Here is a 19,889-nt window from a genome sequence, read left to right as displayed (position 1 = left end):
AAATGGAGAATCTGCGGGAAGAAAGAATCAGTGGGATAAACGGAGAATTTTCAGGATGAATGGAGAATCTGTGGGATGAAGGGAGATGATCTCAGGATAACTGAGCACATGAAGCAGCTCTTCCCGTGCTCCCCCAGCCCCTGATCGCTCAGGTCCCCCTCCCCTGCCGAGCACCACCCCGGACAATTTGGATTAACCCCTGAGCCCCCGAAAACCCCCCCAGACACTCCCAGGCAGGACAGCAGAGGTGACACAGCCGGGAGCTGCTCCTCGGAGAGGTGAGAAGGAGGCACCTGAAGCCCCCCCCGGCGGTCCCGGCGTACCGAGGGGTGGGGAGGGGTCCCAGGCGGGGGCTGCTCCTCACACGGCCGTCTCCTGCCCCCCACCAGCCTCTTCCTTCTTCCGCTTCATCTTGCAGAAGCCATGGAGGCCGCAGAAACAGGCGAAGGTGAACTGCGGCATCACCCGGAGCAGGAGAGGCTCGGGAGAGACTCCGGGAGACCTGGAGGGGACAGGAGAGGAGTCAGGGCAGCAGCCAGGGGTGCACGGGCAGGAGGGAGGGTGGGGAGCAGAGCACCAAAATCCCAAAACTGGGACTTCACCTTGGACCAGGATGCATCATCCATCCATCCACCATCCATCATCCATCCATCCATCCATCCATCATCCATCCATCCATCCATCCATCATCCATCCATCCATCCATCATCCATCCATCATCCATCATCCATCATCCATCATCCATCATCCATCCATCATCCATCATCCATCCATCATCCATCCATCATCCATCATCCATCCATCCATCCATCCATCCATCCACCATCCATCATCCATCCATCCATCCATCCATCCATCCATCCATCCATCATCCATCCATCATCCATCCATCCATCCATCCATCATCCATCCATCATCCATCCATCCATCCATCCATCATCCATCATCCATCCATCCATCCATCCATCCATCCATCCATCCATCATCCATCCATCATCCATCATCCATCATCCATCATCCATCCATCATCCATCCATCATCCATCATCCATCCATCCATCCATCCATCATCCATCCATCCATCCATCCATCATCCATCCATCATCCATCCATCCCTCCATCCATCCATCCATCCATCCATCCATCCATCCCTCACTCATCCCTCTTCCCTTTTGCCTTCCCTTTCCCCTTTTCCCTCCCCTCATTTTCCTTCTTTCCCCTTCTTTCATTCCCCTTTTCCCTTCCCTTCCCTCCCAAATTCGCCACCTCTCCAAACACCTGAAGATCCCAGCTCACCCCCAGCCCCTCTCTGGCACACCAGGAGCAGCGGGATTGCAGCTCCCGGTGCCTGTGGATCTGAGGAGCCCTGGGATTGCCCCGGCCCTCAGGCAGCACTGGCAGTTCCAGCACAGCCAGGCTCAGCTGGGACAGAATTCCCTCCTTTTGTGTCCTTTTGCTGATAAAATAATGCCCCAAAGCTCAGCCCACGCCACGGCCCAACAGCTGCAAAATGTAATTATGCAAATGCGAGGCTGGGGGGGGTTTAAATAAATAACACATCCTGGCAGAAATGCTGTCTGAAGGGAAAGCTTCGTTTGCTCTCTGCTTGAATTTTGAGCTTTTCATCAAATCCCAGAATCCCGACTGGTTTGTGTTGGAAAGGACTTTAAAGCCCATCCAGTGCCATGGGCAGGGACACTTTCCACCATCTCAGGGTGCTTCCAGGGCTGGAAGGTTCCCAGGATAACACTCTTGCAAATGATTTCGCCCCAACCGGGGGAGTGCTGGTGCTCAGGGGGAGTCTGGGACTCAGGATCGGATCCCATCGGTGAAATGCGCACAAGGACCGAGGGGAGCTGGCAGGGTTTGGGGCACTGTCACCCCCTCCTTCCCCATCCCACAGTCCTGGAGGGGTTTGGAACAGCCCTAAATCCCAGTAGGGCCAGCTGGGAGGGAACGAAGCAGCCAGAGCAGGTGGAGCCCCATGGGTGACAGCGCCGGGGGGGCGATGCCGCGTCCACGCCATCCCCTTCTCCCCCTTTCCGAGGAGCCCAGCTGCAGCACAAAGCCCCAAAAAGCCATCTGGGTACCTGTCTGGGGTAGGGCTCCCAAATTCAATCGGGCCACCTCTGGAGATCACTTTTAAAAAGCCGGAGCAGTTCCTCTAATGAGCGACCCGTGCTCAATGAACCCCACGCCTCGCGGGTCCCCGCGTCCCCTCTTTGTGCGGCCGCTTTTTTGTGCCCCGCGATGGGAATTGGGAGGGAACGGCTGGTGCTGAAGGGACTGTGGCGACCAGGGGGGGACCAGGGGGGGCCGCTCACCTCCCAGCCCTGCGGCCACCAGCTGGAACAGGGAAGGGAAGAGAAGGGGAGGTGGGCACAGGGAAAAATGTGGGGGCAGCTCCAGCACCGCCTGAGCCGCGTTTGGCCCATCCTTCCCTCGCTCCGGGGGTGTTTAATAATCAAATTAAATAACGCCGTCCATAATACCCAGAAAAAAAAAAAAAAAGAAAAAACTAAAAAAAAGAAAAAAAAAGAGAACCCCAGACCTCCCAAGCAGGTCCCCAGGGGTGCCCTGTGCCACCCCATGTCCCCCCCTGCCTCTTTTGCAGACACAAAAACACCCCGAGAGCCTGGGGGGTCTGGCTGGGACCCCATTAGGGACCTATTGAGATATTTAGAGGGGCTTGTAGAGCTCCAGCTTTTCAGGCTGACCCTCTGCTTCCCATTCAGGCAGGGGACAATGATGAATGAGCCCCGGAGAATGGAGGCGGCCCAGCTGAGGTTGGCGCTCCTGTTCCCCTTGAAAAGGTGGTGGGGGTGAAAAAAAGGGATGTTGGAGGAGCAAGGAATAATTAAAAAAAAAAAAAATAAAATAAATGAACTGGCCTGGGCAGCTCTGACAGAAGCCCTGGCTGATTTGCAAGGGCTGAGAAGGCTCCCCAGCCCCGCGCTGCCCTTTCCATTCAAGGGAGAAGATCTTCGGGATAAAACTCGGCTGCAGGCGAGAAAATGCGCGGAGCATTAAAAATGTAAAGCTGGAGAATTCTCTTTAGTCAACTGCATAACCCCGGGCCATGTTTGTCACTGTCACGGTGATGAATTGGGAGCTGGCTGCCATCAGCGTGCTCACTTTAATAATGGCACTTTCCCTGAGCCCGGAAAAAAATGTCTGTCTGAAGCAGCTGGAGAGAGCCTGTTCCCTAATCCAGCAATTCCCAATTTCCCTGGGATTTGCCGGACATCCGGGAAGCTCCTGGCAGCAGGAGGGAAGGGCAGCAGGGGTGGCCAGGGCTCAGCTCTGGTGACAATCCCAGGTGACACCAGCGGCCGCCAGCTCCAAGTTTGGGATGCTCGGGCACCAGGATCAGTCATTCCAGCTGATTTTTCTCGCTCTCCCTCAGCTTTTCTATTTATGGGAGACATCCTCGAATTAACTTTTTTGGCGAATGGGTTGGAAAAAACAACAAGTTTTGCATTTGAACCCCTGGATTTCAGAGCTGCCTTTTACAGCCAGCGTGCTGGGAAAGGAGATTTCATTTGCAATGGAAATCGGTGGGGTTTTTTTTGCAGGGAGCTGAATGGAATTAAATGATTTGCGATGAAACGGAGGAAAAAAAAAAAATCATTCCTTTTGCTTCTCATGATAACTGCTCCAACCATACCCACGGCCACAGCCATGGTTTTTAAGAAATCTGATGATTTTTTTTTAAAATCCACAGTGCAAAACACCCGTGGAAGAGTCACAGTTGGGCCTTGCAGGGATTTATTCCTGAATTCTGGACTTTTCTGGGTGGTGGGGATGCTCCATGCGCAGAGTTTTGCCTGGGATTTTTGTTCCTTCGATTTTTGAGCATCCAAAGTTCAGCTCCTTCATCCCAGAACCCTCTGTTGGGACATTCCTCTCCCTGTGAGGACACAATCCCTTTCCAACACTCCACCTCATCATCATCATCATCATCATCTTCCTCCCAGCCCCCAAAATCCATCCAATTTAACATTTTTCCAGCCAAGTTTTCAAACCCATTATTTCCTAGCCTAGCTTTTTTATGTTTCTTTTTTTTGTTTGTTTGGGTTTTTTTTTTTTCCCCGTGTTTTGTTTTCCTTTTTTTTTTTTTTGTTTTTCGTTGTTTTGGGTTTTTTTTTTTTTTGTTTTGTTTTGTTTTGTTTTTTTGCTTTTTTTTTTTTTTTAGTTTTATTTTTTTTTCCCCCGAAAAATAAAACCCCTCGGACATTTCGCTGCTTACAAACAGTCCTGAGCCAAACCCCACTTCAAAGCTGCTTCTCTAATGAGCAGCCGAGCATTAAAAACCCAACAACAGAGGAGACAGAGGAGGGGATAAAACCGGCCTGAAAAGCAGCTCCATCCCTTTAAGGGGAGATAATGACGGGAGAAGATGTTGCCTGGCATGTTTGCAGAGAATCGCTAATTAAAACATCGCTTCTGTAAAGTCTGCTGATCCCATTGATTCTTCCCCCCACACAGTTAATTTGCTGCTAGGAAGGCAAAGTCGCCAGGGTCCTCATTATAAAAATTTCACTGGCTGCAGCTAATGGTTGTAATTAATAGGTGCAATAAATTTCAAAATGGGCAGCCGGGGTGTTCATTAGCTCGGGGCTGACTCAGCACCGGTGGCCTCACCAGTTTCTAAATAATCCATTCCCAGGCAGCCAGGAGGAGGAGGAGGAGGAGGAGGAAGCCGTAATTCCTCGCCCAGGGCAGAGCTGGATAAATAATTCCCGGATTTGTCTCTTTTTATTCTCCCTCTTTTTTTTTTTTTTTTTTTTTTTTTTTTCCTTTTCTGTCCCATCAGTGAATTCAGTGCAAACCTTCCCCCGGATCCCCAGCTTTACCCAAAAGCCCGGTTTTGGGGTGGGATCAACACTCAAGGAACTGAACCCCCTGAGGCAAAATATCCAACAACAAAATCTCACATCCAGGCATGGATGAAACCCAGGCGTGGCTTGGGTCGAGGATTTAGGATTTCATGTGGATTTTTAATTTCCTGGTTCTTCTCTGAGCATCCTGAGCCAGGGTTGAGCTCCAAATCCCCCCAGGTTCCTGCTGAGCATCATTCCCCCCTGAAAGATCCTATGTGAGCTCCAACCCTCCCACAGGGGGCTGGGTGTTCCACAGGGCCACAGCTTTGATTTAAAAACTCGGCTTTTCGGTTCATCATCATCCGGCTGTAATTAAAATATTCATAATTGGCAATCTTCCCCCTAATTATCCCCTGGCACTGGAACAGCAGGGCTGGTGCTGCTGCTTCCCTGCACTCCCCATCTCAATCCTGGGAGGAATTTGGGAGCTGGTGCTCTGTGCCTGCAAATTCCAAAATTTGGGTTGAATTTGGGAGCTGCTGTCCCTGTGCCTACAAATTCCTGAGCCAAAATTTGGGCTGCTGCCCCTAGGGATGCCATGGGGACTCCATGTCTGGACAATTCCCAATCCAGGCAGGACAAGTCTGAGCCTCTCCCAGTTTTGGGATGCGGGGATGGGATCTGCAGGGATGGGATTTGCAGGGATGGGTTCAGCAGGAATGGAGTTTTTGGGATGGGATCTGCAGGAATGGGGTCTGTGGGATGGGGCCTGTGGGATGGGGTTTTTGGGATGGGATCTGCAGGAATGGGGTCTGTGGGATGGGGCCTGTGGGATGGGGTTTTTGGGATGGGATCTGCAGGAATGGGGTCTGTGGGATGGGGCCTGTGGGATGGGGTTTTTGGGATGGGATCTGCAGGAATGGGGTCTGTGGGATGGGGCCTGTGGGATGGGGCCTGTGGGATGGGATCTGCAGGAATGAGGTTCCTGCGAGCCCCTGACTGAAAACCCCGGGTCAAATCTCTCTAAATCTCTCTGTAAAAGTCCCGGGGGAAATGGGGCTGGCAAACAACCCCAGGAGATTTGGCACAAAGTCTCCAGGCCTGGCTGCTGACCACCAGCGACCCCCACCAGTGTGCCCAGTCTGCTTCCTCCCCTCCCAGTTGTGCTCCCTCCACTCCTTCCCTGCCTCCCCAAAGGAAAAATCAGATGGAAGCAGAGAGAGCCATTCCCAGAGCTGGGGGATCTCTGGAGAGATTCCCAGGGAAGTTTGGGGAACTCTGGAGAGCAGACATCCCCAGAATTCCTGCCTGGAGCTGCTTTACCCACAACAGACACCAAAATGTCAACAGGGGCCAGTGTTTGGGGCTGCCCCATCCCTGGAAATGTCCAAGGATGGGCTGGAGCAACCCGGGATAAGGGAAGGGACGGGATGAGTTTTAAGTTCCCTTCCAGGGATGCTCGTGGTTACAGCAGGGACCATCCAGAGAGGATTTTCCTTCCTCGCCACCACACTTTGGGTTGCAACAAAGCAAAACGGCCCAAGCTGGAGCGATTTTTGAGTGGTTGGCTCCTCTCTCCCCATCTTGGCACCCTCAGCACCCTCATTCCAGGCTCCCATTCTCGGTTTGGAGCAGCCCGGGGCGGGGGGCGGAGGGGCCAAGCCAAGCGTGTCCCCCTGCCCAGCGTGAATGGCTCGGGGCAGGCATTGTCACGGGTGAATTTTCTGAATGAGCAAATCCTCATTAAAAAATAATTAAAACAGCCAGGCGAGATTGGCTTAATTCCTTTCATTTTGACGGATGGTGTTTGGTTTTTGATGATTTATGTGCCAGCTCTCCTGCTTTCATTGTTGGAACTCATGGGATTTCACGATTTTCTTCCTTCCACACCTCCTTGAGTCATGGGATTACAGCTGAACCTCAGCTTTTTTATTTTTTATTTTTTTTCCTTTTTTTTTTTCCCTCCCAGGACTATTATTTTTAAAGATGCATTCCAGGCTGGTGAAATAAACTTGAAAGCCTGACACCCAAATGAGTCAAAGCTCAGGAAGTGAGAAAAGAAGAATTAAAGGAGAGAGAAATTGCTCGTTTCCTGCTTAGTGAGGGGGGTGGAACCGCACAGGGTTCTCGGGGTGGTCATGGAGGTGGTGGGGGATGCAGGAATGGGGTGGGGTTTGTGGGATGGGGTCTTCAGGAATGGGGTTTGTGGGAATGGGGTTTGTGGGCGGAGATCGGAAGTAATGGGATCGATGGCAGTGGGATCTGCAGGAATGGGGTCTGTGGGAATGGGGTCTGCGGGAATGGGGTCTGTGGGATGGGGTCTGTGGGAGGGGATCTGTGGGAATGGGGTCTGTGGGATGGGATCTGCAGGAATGGGGTCTGTGGGATGGGGTCTGTGGGATGGGATCTGCAGGGATGGGGTCTGTGGGAATGGGGTCTGTGGGATGGGGTCTGTGGGATGGGATCTGCAGGGATGGGATCTGTGGGAATGGGGTCTGTGGGATGGGATCTGCGGGAATGGGGTCTGTGGGAATGGGGTCTGTGGGATGGGGTCTGTGGGAATGGGATCTGCAGGAATGGGGTCTGTGGGATGGGATCAGCAGGAATGGGATCTGCAGGAATGGGGTCTGTGAGGTGGGATCTGCAGGAATGGGGTCTGTGAGGTGGGATCTGCAGGAATGGGGTCTGTGGAATGGGATCAGCAGGAATGGGGTCTGTGAGGTGGGATCTGCAGGAATGGGGTCTGTGAGGTGGGATCTGCAGGAATGGGGTCTGTGGGGTGGGATCAGCAGGAATGGGGTCTGTGAGGTGGGATCTGCAGGAATGGGGTCTGTGAGGTGGGATCAGCAGGAATGGGGTCTGTGAGGTGGGATCTGCAGGAATGGGGTCTGTGGGGTGGGATCAGCAGGAATGGGGTCTGTGAGGTGGGATCTGCAGGAATGGGGTCTGTGAGGTGGGATCTGCAGGAATGGGGTCTGTGGGATGGGATCTGCAGGAATGGGGTCTGTGGGATGGGATCTGCAGCACCTCTCTCCTCTCCCACCCCACGGACCCAGCAGACTTTGCCTTTGCACATTTAAAAATTCCCTGCCCTGTGATTAAACCCATCCTTCTCTCCTGCTCCTGGCCACCACCTCCCCTCCCCTCCCCATCCTCATGACACCGGCCAGGCCACGACCTCCTCTGGAGATCTTTGGGGACATCCCCTGCCTGGCACCAACCCGCTGGACCCAGCTCTGTGATGGGAGATGGGGTTGGAGGTGCCCAAACTCCCCTGAACCCCCTTCTCCCCCTTGCTCAGGGCTGCAACCCTTGGGAATGCCCTTGGGAATGCCCTTGGCTTCTTCCCGACTCTTTTGTTCTGGGGGATGCAGGTGGGGATGCTTTGAACCGTGTGGGAAAAGCTCCAAAATGCCAAAGAAAAGCAAAACCAGGGGCCGGGGGCTGAATGGGGACGGCCCCGACACCCCCGGGCTCCTTTTGTCTCCCCTCCCCTCTGGTAAGGCCCTGCCAGGCTTCAGTGCCCCCTTTCACTCCTTGTTTGACCCCAAATAAACACGAGCAGCTCCAGAGGGGCTCGGGGAGTCGGTGTGGAGGTGCCTGGAGGGTGCAGTCCCTCCTCTGTGTAGCCCATGGCTTTTCGCCCTACATGAGTTCGGGAAAGCAATCACATAGGAATAAAAAGCCATAAACCACAGCAGAGGGCTTAGCCAGGACAAGGCAGCAGTCTTGGGGAAAAGGGGAGGGAAAAGGGAAAGGACAATGGGGGGGGGGGGAAGAATGGCTCTTGGGGCTAAGCTGCCCTCCCTCCCCATGAGCAGCTGGGAGCGCAACCCAAAAACCAGGGTGGGTTCTAATCCCAAAACCAGGGTGGGTTAAAACCCAAAACCAGGGTGGGTTAAAACCCAAAACCAGGGTGGGTTCAAACCCCAAAACCAGGGTGGGTTCTCACCCCAAAACCAGGGTGGGTTCACACCCCAAAACCAGGATGGGTTCAAACCCCAAAACCAGGGTGGGTTAAAACCCAAAACCAGGGTGGGTTCACACCCCAAAACCAGGGTGGGTTCACACCCCAAAACCAGGGTGGGTTCTCATCCCAAAACCAGGGTGGGTTCTTACCCAAACCCCCCTCAGCACCACAGGGTGGCTTCTCCTGTGTTTTCCACTGGTCAGGAGGGGCAATCGCAGCCTGGAACGTTCCCTCTCTCAGCAGGGAGCTGCCCCCCGTGCCCTGGAGGATCTGGGATTGCAGGGACAGCTTGAAAGCCGCGGTGCCACGGCCGGAATTAATTGCAGCGTGCCCAGGGAGCAGCCGTGGAATGGTTGATTTCCCCTCTCCCGGTGTCCTGGCCACGGCCCCACCTCATCCCTGTCAGCACCTGGCATCCTTTCCAGAATCCCAATAAACCTGAAGCTAAAACGTTCTGGCTGCAAATGGAGCTGCACAAATTTCCACCTGCAAGATCCCTCCGAGGAGGAGCTGTGGGAGCCCGAGGGATAAATCTCATTTTTAGGGAGAAACACTCACCTCGGGGTGCAGCCTCACCCTGCCCCGCAGCTGCTTTGAAAATGTGACTTTTAGGGCCACCACGGGACTTGCCCAGGGAGACTGAGCAGGAGCCCCCGCTGCCCCCAGAGCTCACCTGGCTGCAGGGGCGGAGGGTGCTCGGGCAGGTTCATCCAACAGAGCCGCCTTTGTGGGCTCAGACAAAGGCCCAAAGAAAGGTCTGGCTGCCAGCCCTCCTCCCCTTGCTTCCCCCCCCCCCCGAGCCTTTCTGGGGGGAGTTTCCGTCTCTGGATGCACCAAAAGAGGCGCTCGGGACAAGGTGCGAGTGTCAGGGTGGCAGCAGCTCCGCCGAGAGCTGGACACGGCCCTGGCTCTTCAGGAGAAGCTTCCCTGCACCTGGGGCAGCTCCTTGGGTGCCACCAGAAGTGCCCAGGTTGTCCCTGGGAAAGCTCTGGCCTCTGCTCCAGGTCATCAGCGGTTGTTAATTGCCAGGAGCTGATGAGGTTAGGGTGGGAGAGTCCCCTCCTCGCTGCCCTCTCCGGAATCCTTGGGAATTCCAGGTTCTCAGAGCTGCCAAGGTGGGAGGCAGGGAAAGATTCTGCTGTGGTTTGCAGTAGCAAAGAACACGACTTCGACCTACAAAGTGAACTCCTGGAGCACAGGGCAGCTCTGAGCCGGAGTTTTCCCAAGGTTTTCCCTCTCTTATCTCCCGGGAATGGTGAGGGGAAAGGGCCACTGTGTGCCCCACCTGTGACATGACCACGGTCCCTTCCAGCCCCTCCCCAGGATGCTGTCCCCTCCTGGTCCCCCAAAATCTGTTTGGGATGTTCCAGAGCATCCTTTGGTCCCAAAAGGATGGAATTATGGTGGGAAGATCTTTTGGGAAACCCCCCAGGTATAGGGGGCACACCAGGATCCCCACGTGGGTCCCTGCCCCTCATTTCCAGCACCCACCCACCCCTAATTCCCATAGATCAGCCACAATCCCATCGTGGAGAGGGACAAACCTGCCCCTTTGTCCTTGGTGGCTCTTTGGGACGCTGCCCCCGTGGCACCCCAGGCCTCCCCACGGAGGTGGCACCTGGCAGGGCACAGTCTGCTGTCCCCAGCACGGCAGCAGGAGGACACGTGTCCATCCCAGTGCCACCGTGGCCTGTCCACGCCGCGGGGACCCCAGGACTGCCCGGAGCCTCCGGCCGAGCGCGCTGAGCTCACCTTTGGCAGCGTGGCTCGGTCTCCACGGGAAGGGCCCGGTGCCAGCGGGGACAGGGCTGGCATGGCAGCACCGTGGTGGCATCGCCATCACCGTCCTGTCCTCCCCAAGCCCCGGGGCCGGGGGTGCTCAGAGCTGCTCGGGAGAGGGGGGGTCACCCCCGCTGCTCCGAGTTACGGGAGGGTTTTTTTGGACCCCCCCAACTTTGCTGTTGCCGCCACCCCCGAGCTGCGCTGGCTGAGATGGTTGTGCTGCGAGGGGCTGGGAGGGAGGGAGGGAGGGAGGGAGGGAGGGAAGCGGAGAGGGGAGGGAAGGAGGGAGGGAGCGGGGTCAGGTATTTCTCCATGCCTGGCTCCGCAGGGCCGGTAACAAAGGCGCTATTGAACTGCAGCCGCTCTGGTCTGTGAAGCAGAAACCTCTTGTATCTCCCCCGGTGCCTTTGATGTGCCTCCCCCGGTGGGATGGAGATTACTCATGTCCTGCTGCTCGGGCACCGCTGCCAGCGCGCCACGGAAAGGGGGGGACAAACCCCCGCGGGTCACCGCAGCGTCCAGGAATGTCCCTCCGGCATCGGGCACCCAGCGCTCACCCCAATCCTGCCCTTTCTCTGCATCCCCAAACCCTTCCTCTCCCTCTGAGACCCCCAAACTTTGAGGGGTCCGCGGCGGGAAGAGCCGCGCTCTGCGCCTCGCATTCCTCTCCTGTAATTAAAGCCGGTGCGCTGGGTGGAGGGGGAATTTCCCAAAGGGTTTTACTGGCGTCTGGACAAGGGTCAGACAATGAGAACATTTGACTGGGTTCCCAAATCCGCTGTATCTTGGATACGCTCAAAGCCTCCCCCGTGCTCCTCGTCCCAGGCGCTGCTTTGGGGGAGGTTTGGGCAGGTTGGGAGGGGGGGACGGCGCGGGGGAAGCTTGAGGACTCTCACAAAACCCCCCAGAGCCCTCAGCCCAGCCAGGCTGCCCCAAAAATGCCGACGCTTGAACAGCACAAAGCCTGGAACCACATTCCCGGCGGGACGCGCCTGGAAATCCTGAGTAGTGGCATCAAACGCACCTTGGAGACGCCCAGCGCTCGGATCGATGCTTTAAAAAAGTGCTCTGCTGCCTTCAGCAGGGCCCTGCCTCAATCTCTGGGGATCCAGAGGCGTTGGGGGCTCATCCTGGCTTTTCCAGCCTCGGGAGATATTTGGGATGCTCTGACAACCTGCCCGGAAAACATGCGAGTTTCCCAAAAGCACTCGAGTGTCTTCAGAAATCTAGCTTCCTCCAGCCCCTCTGGTTCTGCAAAAATCCCTGGGTGTTCCCACAGCACCCGGAGAGGCTCGAGTGGGAATCGCCTCTGGAGCAGGGAGGTCCCTGGGGTGCCCACGTGGCAGCACCCAGAAGGAGGGTACCCAAAATTAGAGCTCAGGAGGATCCTCGGCAGAGCCAAGGGCTCCCAGCGCCACTCCCGAGGCTCATCCCAGCTTTTCCCAGCTCCCCGCCCGTATCCCAGGTGTGGGGAGAGCCCAGGACACCTGCAGAGCCCGTAATGAGAGATGGACACAAATAAACCCGCCCTGAGAACTGGGATGGACAGGACAGACGGACAGATGGACAGACAGAGAGATGGATGCTCCAGAGCAGAGCCTGGAACTCCTCGTTGTCCACAGACATCCACACCAGCTACATCCCAAGGAGGTGGAATCGGCCTCAGTTTTGGGGGGATCAGCTGCAGCTCCCCCTCCCTGTGCCCCATCAGGCCCCAATTCCTGGTGGATTTTTAAACAAGAACCCTCAGATTTTGGGGAGCAGCTCAAGCCAGAGTTCGGGCAGCGATCCATTTCCAAGCTGTCTTGACAAGTGGCTCCAGCCCAGCCAGATTAGATTTCCTAATCACATTTCCGAGGCTCCCGGGATCACGAATCGGGGATTTAGAGAATATTTGTCATTGTAACAATGCCACTGCCCAGCTTTTCCCTCGCTCCCCGAGTCATGCCTGGGCTTTTTGGCTTCATGGGAACATCTCCCATGGAAAAAGGGAGGCTCTGGAACATTTGCGGTGCAGCTGAAGGTGCACTGGTTGTCTGCCACTTGTGCACCCATGGACGGGGTGAATCTGGGGTTATTTATGGATTTTAATCAGCTTTCTCATCACCACCTGATTTTTCTACTGACAGCTGCTTGAAAAGAACCCAAATATTTGCAGAATTCCTGATAAATCTTCCAGGAATAAAGAGGAGGAAGCTGAGGAACCCCCCCCCAGATCCTGCAAAGCTCCGCAGAGCAGAGCCCACCCTGCTTCCCTGTGGAGCCAAGGGTGAGACCACAACATCTCCAACACCTTCGTGGAGGCATCCCAGGGAAATGTGCTCCATAAATCCCTTTTTTCAGCATTGCAGGCTGAGCCCAGCTCCCTTCCCCAGGATGCAGCCACGGAAAATTCACTTTAGGAAGGGCCAAACCTCTCCTGATTTCCCAGGTGCACACACAACCCCAGGATCCTTCCAGAGCACAGAATCCAGCCTGGAGCTGCTCAGGTTTGTTTGGAAGAGGGAAAAATAAATCTTTCATTCCTGGCTACTTTTGCACTTCATTCCCTTTGGGATGTTCCTGCCCACTCCTCTCCAGGAGTGCAGACAATACTCCTTGGCAGCCCAGGAGATGTTTTCCTTTTCCAGAGGGAATTCCAGGCTTTCCCTACATCAGGAATTTGTGTATGAGGAGTGGGGCCGGAGAGGTGCTGAGGGGACAGCGCTGTCCCCACACCAGGCTCCCAGAGGAGTGGCTGTTCCATGGTGCCTTAGGTTGCAGAAATGCTCCCCCAGGACAGGTTTGAACCAGGAGGGATATTTTGCATCTCCAGTTTGTTTGTCCCACTCAACTTCAGGAACAAAACCAGCCTGGAGGAGTTGCAACCTCTCCTTCTCACTTTTCCATCTGGAGCAGCCACTTCTAGCCCTCCTTTCCTCTTCCCCACATGACTTATTTTAGGTGAAAAGGATTTTTCTTTGTACCAAGAAAAAATATCCTCCAGCCCCAAACAATTTAGTTTCTCAGCTTGCTGGGAAAATTCAGGATAAATTCATTTCTGTTTGACCCCTCAAATCCATCCTGAGCAAGGAAGTGACCCTTGGAGGATCTCAAAATCATGACCTGTGCATCCCAGGTCACAGCCCAAATCCCAAATCCCCCTGCTCAGCCCCACTGCCCTTTGCAGAGCACCGATTCCTCTGGATTTATTTCCAGGTGGAAGGATGGGAGAGGCAGAGAGGGAAGGGATGAAATAATGACCCAGATCTGTTCCTGCTCACTCGCCATCAATTTTTCCATGGAGCCCATTAGGAGAGGGCAGCAGCAGCTCGGGAATCCAGGTAAGGCTCTTGCTAACAAGATCCTCCCGGGCCTTTTAGCACATTCCTGGTCACAGATATTTCAGCTCCTGCTGCCCCAGCTGTAATTAAGTCTGGGCTGTGAAGCAGGAGACACCACAGGAAACAGTGGGGGGAATTTGTCTTGATTTTCCAGAGCAGCCACAGGGCTGGTGAGGGATGGTCTGGATAGGACAGGGACTGGGGGATTGATGGTCTGGATCAAGAAGAGATGGAGGATTGATGGTCTGGAGCACTCAGGGATGGGGCATTGATGGTCTGGATCACTCAGGGATGGGGGATTGATGGTCTGGATCACTCAGGGATGGGGGATTGAGGGTCTGGATCACTCAGGGATGGGGATTGATGGTCTGGATCACCCAGGGATGGGGGATTGATGGTCTGGATCACTCAGGGATGGGGATTGATGGTCTGGATTGAGAAGGGATGGATTGATGGTCTGGATTTGGATCTGGATCAAGGTCAGTGGTGTGGATCAGGCAGGGATTGAAGGATCAATGATCTGGCTTCAGAAGGGTTTCAGGATCCATGGTCTGCTTCCATCAAGGATAGGGGTCAGTGGCCGGGATCCATCAGGGATCTGGCTCCATCAGGGACCAGGATCAGGGGTCTGGTCCTGGCAGGGACGTGGAGCTGCAGCTGAGCCACGCTGGGCAGGGCAGGAGCTGGACCCTGGTGAGGCACTCCCTGCTCCCCTGGGAACTCCAGGAACTCCACGTGAGACTGGAGACAGAGGGGCTGAGGAGACAGTCAGGAGTGACCAGGGCAGAGGGAATAGAGAGGGGGAGGAATTAGATGGGAGAGGTGAGGAAAGAGTCCCTTGGGCCTATGGGGACACTTTGCCAGGGGTAAAAGGTGAAGGCAGGGTAAAATCATCAGCTCCACAGAAGCCACTTTAGCTCCCCTGGGAAGAGCCTTCCGTGGGCTCAAGCCCATCTCAGGTGACCCCAGTAACTCCAGGGACGTCACCCTGGGCACAAATTTGGGAAGGAAACAGATCAACCCCTCTCCCCCATCACCCATCAGGGCTGAGTCCTCCGGCACAGGCCTGAGAGGAAAAGTTATTGGGGGTTTAGAGAATATTTATCTTTGTAGCTATGTCATTGCCCAGCCTTCACCTCGTTCTCCAAGTCATGATTCTCAGACTTTTTTTGGCTTTATAGGAACATTTCCCATGGACAAACGAGACTCCAGGACTTTTCTTGTACAGCTGAAGGGGCAGAGCGTGGTTAAGCCTCACGGATCTTCTCCTCCTCTCCCAAGGTTTGGGAGTCCCTGTCTGGGCACTGAAGGGCCAAATTTCCTCTGGGTTTGGGGTTTCAGGATCATGCTGAGCACAGGGAAGGACCCCAGAGCCAAGCTCGGGCTGACCCCATCCCTTGGACCAGCACTGGCACAACAGGCAGGGGATGTGTATAGGAAATGTAGGAATGGAATAAGGGCAGCACATGGATCAGCCCCTGGAGAGGGAGCAGGGCCATCCTAGAGCCCCTGGGACAGCTCAGAGTCAGGCCCGAGGGGAGGCAGGTGTGGGGTATTTGTGCTCTGGCTGCCTGGTTTTCCCCGTTTTTCCTTGTTTTTCCCTGATGCGCCCCATTATTCCTTGTTGTTCCCTGTTGTTTCCTGTAATTCCCAATTATTCTGTTTTTCTCTGTTACTCCCTGCTTTTCTCCATTATTCCATTATCCCCTGTTATTCCCTGATGTCCCCTGCCCCCAGGAATTCGTCCCCTTCTGCTGCTTCCTGACCCAACTTGGCACCTCTCAGCACGAGAGCAGGAATTCCCCTGGAGCCAGCGTCCCTTTGCCACCCTGGAACTGCTCCCGTCACCGAGGGTCCCCCCCGTCCCCTCCCCAGGGACAGCCACACCCTCAGGGGTCCCAGCCCCACGGGGACACCCAAAAGTGCGGTGTGAGGGTGTCCCAAACCTGTCCCTGAGCCTGCTGTCCCTGCCTGGAGCCATCCCAACCCTGCTCCCACTGCGGGTCTGCCACCACTCGCTGGGGACACACAAAAAAACAGGAAGAGACTTAATTTTTTTGGTTTTTTTTTTTTTTTTAGCCCCTCTGGGCTGGGCTCGCCCTCCCCTCTCCTCAATGTCACTGAAGCTTCGAGCAGGGGAAAAAAAAAAATTCCTCATTTTCCTAAGCGGGTCTCGCAGTTCCAGACACGTGAGAGCACCACACCGCCCACAGCATCCCCCAAAATCCTTCCCAAACCACCGGGACCCCTCCGGACTGCTCATCCCCCCCCTCCTCCAGGACTCTCGATTCGGTACCACAACACACCTGAAAGAACAGCGGGAACCAGGTGACGCCAAAATCGCCACAATTCCTCTCTCCGAGCCCTTTAATCTGCTTTGCCCTGGCTGACATCACCGCTCAGGTTGATACACGCGCCTCTTCCCTTATCTTTCTTTGGGATTACCTCATCGGAGAGGACACGGAGAGCCTCCCTCTCCCCCTCTTCCTCTCTCCCTCTCTCCCAGCTCGAGGAGGGAATGGCTGGGATGCTGCTCCAGCCCTTCCCGCATCCTTCCAGGATGATCCAGGGAGATCCAGCCAGGCTCCAGCAGCGCCAGATCCGCTCTGCGCCCTTCGGAAACCCGAACGCGCCTCCTGCACCAGGCAGAGGCTCCGTGGGGTTTAATCCCACCGCAAACAATGCCAAAGTGTTTGCACACACACACACAGAGCCCGGTCCTGAGACAAAAAACTTGAATTCGTGTACAGGAACACCCATTCCAACCGCGGAATCCAACAGTTAACGAGCTCACGTGTAATTAATTGATAACTGTGTCGACGTGTAATTATCATAAACATACATAAATAATGGAAATATAGCATGAATATACCCACACACCTCACAAATATTCGTGCAGAGAGGAATTTCGGTCTCAGTTCAGGATTATTTTCACCCAAAACAAAACCAATTTCATTTTTTTCCCAAGCTCACCAGCTACCTCCACAAGAACAGAACCACAGCAAGCCACAGCCACCCTCCAGCTACAACACCGCCAACAGAATTAAATCCATATATTCCCGCATTTTCAGCACGGATTGAGAGCTCGGATTGCTTTGGGATGCTCCGAGCTGGCATCCCCAGGGATGCTGCCCAGGTGAGGCAGCCTGGAGCGGGAGGATGCAGGTGCCAGCCCCGATCCCACCGCGGGCTGAGCGCTGCCCCCGCTCGCCCTCACGCACGCAACTCCTGCAGGCAACGCTCCAGACAAAGAAAGCGAGAAAAAAAATATAAATTAAAAAACCGCCGTCTTACTTTTTTTTTCCTCCTTTTTTTTTCTTTTTTTTTTTGTTTGTTTGTTTGTTTTGTTTTTTCCTGCTTTTCTTTCCCCCTCCTCTCTCCTCCCGCAGCCTCACCCGCGGAACTCCAGCGATTCTTTGGGGAGGGGGATCCTGCAAAGCAACTTCAGGAGGTGCAGGGCGCTGCTCGGAGGCGCCGGGGAGGGCTCGGCCGGCGGAGAAGAGAAGGAACAAAAGCCCGAGCGGTGCTGAATAGGTGCCTTCCTAATTGTGAAGGGGATTGAGAGGCTGTGTGTGGCTGCGGGGCGGGAGGGGGCGGGTGAAGGGGCGATGGGGAGAGCCCTCCCTCCCTCCCACCCGGCTGGGGCAGGGCCGCCCGCAACCCCGAGCCGAGCTGCTGCATAAATTATCTCCTGGTTCTCCATCTCTCGCCGCCCGAGCCACTCATCTCCGGCAATTTCCCGCACTGAGGATGCGGTACCCAGGGCAGAGCCCCCGCTGCCCCCCGCTCCGGGCAGCGATGCCGCCTCTTCCCGGCTTTTCCCGGCTTTTCCCGGCTTTTCCAGCTCGCCTCTCTCCAGTTTTTCCCCTTCCTGCTTTGTCTCCGGCCCCGTCTCGCAGCCGAGCAGACACAAAAGAGCCTCTGACCTGGGAGGACAAATCCCCTTTTCCAGGGGGAAAAAAAAAAAAAAAAAAAAAAAGCCCACCCGAGGTCTGCGGTGCGCGCTTTGAACAGGCGGGGGAATTAAAAATAACTGGGCTAGCTCGGAATCGGAGCAGCATTGCTCCCCTAATGAGTGGAATTAGCAGGGTGAGGATGGAGGCGGATTTCCCGCACTGCCCGAGCTCTTCCGCAGGGTTTGGGGGGGAAAACGGTGTTTTCTCCTTCCAGGAGCTGTCCCTGGGTGTTGCTCTCTGTGCATTAATCACCTCGGTCTCCAACAAGCGAGGTTCAGGATTAAGCCCCAAACGCACATCCCGAGTCCTCCGGGGCTTGGCAAAGCAAAGTCGGATTTGGGACTTTTTTTTTTTTTTTTCCCTTTTCCTTTCCGCGTCTCGCTGCTGTCCCTCCACCTCAGCTCTCCCAAATCCTGGGCTGTCAGTGGAACAACGGGGGATTCAGTGGATTCAGCGGGGATTTAGCCGGGCTCGGGAGCCAGATCTTCCTCCCGTGGCAGCGCCGACTGAGCTGGGCATTGCCTCACCCCGGGCCGGGACAGCGGGAGCGGGGCTGCTCTGCGCTGGGGACACGAGAGGTCCCTGCAGGGGGACAGGGGGACAGGGGGACCAGGACCCTGCCTGCCTTCGAAATCACCCCCCAAAAATGGGAATTTTCGCAGTTCATTTTGGCTGCAGGGATGTGGGTGAGGATGGAGCAGGGTCCTTCTCCTGAATAAGGATGGGACAACTGCTTAATTCCCCTGATGTGCTGGGCAGCTCATTAATTGATGGGCCTAATGAACTGCTCGGGCAGTCCAAAGACCCAGCAGCGCTGGCATGGGGGGGGGGACAATGGGGACAATGCTGGATCCGGGCTGGAATTGCAGGAGCAGGAGGTCCAGGCAGGCCAGGAGCGGTCAGGGAGGGCTGAGCCGTCTCCCAGCATCTGCTGCGCTCTGACATTGTGCTCACTTGGGCTTTTTTTTTTTTTGCTTTTTCTTTTTTTTTTAATTGTCTTGATGTCCCTCATTTGCATAATCCCCCATAATGCAGCGCAGCAGGACTTTTGCTCTGAGCTAATAAATAGACGACAAAAATAAATGTGTCATGTAAGATTTGCTTCCATTCCTTGCCTTTGTGAGGGAGCTTTCACCGAGCAATGACGCTGCTGGCGGCGTCGATCTCACAGGAACTGGCAGCCCGGCCTGCCACGAGCAGCAGCGACTTCCCCTGGCCCCTGGTGCTCAACTTTGCCAGATGTTTGCAGCTGGGCTTGGCAGCGAGCAGCAGGAAAAAGGTGGATGTGGAACGCCGGGATGCGCTCCTGGCAGCTCGGGTATTGCTCCCAGAGCTCTTCCCCCAAATCATGGCACCCCAAAAATATCCCCGAGACCACCAGAAGGTTCCGTGTGATGGTTTTGCGTCCCGTGATGGGCAGGCAGGTGCCTGAGGTGCTTTATTGCTGAAGTGTTTAATTCAGAATTAGTTAGCGCTGTGATTTCCTCACCTCCCCGGAGCCTTGCCTGGCTCTCCTCTCACGGTGGTGTTGAATTACTGATGAAATTCATTCCCTGAGCTGAGGAAAAGGAGTAATTGCTATGCCATGAATATCTGAGCAGGATCAGGAAGAACTGCAGCAGGATTTCCCCCTTCGACAAGAATTTATTTGTCCCCTTCCAAGAGATTGGTGGGATGGAGCTCGGGATATTGATGGGACAAGCAGAGATCCCTTCCCAAAACAGCCTGAGCAGGCTCCGAGTGTCAAAACAGGGTTTTAAAATAAATTTGCTGGGTGATTTCCCAGGATGGAGCTGGGCTGGAAGTGCAAGAGCTGCTGGAGGATCCCCGGAATCCCGAGGATCCCTGGAATGCCAGGCCTGGGAGGATATTTGGATCTGAGGGAGCAGTGACACTCCTCAGATTCCTGGAGGTGTAGAAGGGATGAAATTCCTCGGGATTTCACACCTCCTGCATTCCAGCAGTTGGCTTTTTCCTCTTTTCCCTCCAACCCTGTGATCCTGGAGAATTCTCAGCTCTGACCTAAGAACACTTCA

At 55.0% G+C, this 19,889-nt stretch overlaps 1 protein-coding gene across 1 annotated transcript; it reads right to left on the bottom strand.

Annotated features, from left to right (window-relative positions):
- Window positions 1-360: 360 nt before the first annotated feature.
- BLACAT1 (BLACAT1 overlapping LEMD1 locus) lies at window positions 361-462 on the bottom strand. Its single transcript, XM_062509683.1, has one exon. It carries the CDS (start codon window positions 460-462, stop codon window positions 361-363), a length of 102 nt encoding a protein of 33 aa, XP_062365667.1.
- Between the last annotated feature and the right edge of the window lie 19,427 nt (window positions 463-19,889).

This window comes from Cinclus cinclus, chromosome 27, assembly GCF_963662255.1.
Source record: "Cinclus cinclus chromosome 27, bCinCin1.1, whole genome shotgun sequence".
Lineage (NCBI taxonomy): Eukaryota > Metazoa > Chordata > Aves > Passeriformes > Cinclidae > Cinclus > Cinclus cinclus.
This window is presented reverse-complemented; position numbering and strand designations above follow the sequence as displayed.

Excerpts from the sequence above, each read along its gene's own strand:
- BLACAT1 (XM_062509683.1), bottom strand. The coding sequence starts at position 462 with ATGCCGCAGTTCACCTTCGCCTGTTTCTGCGGCCTCCATGGCTTCTGC.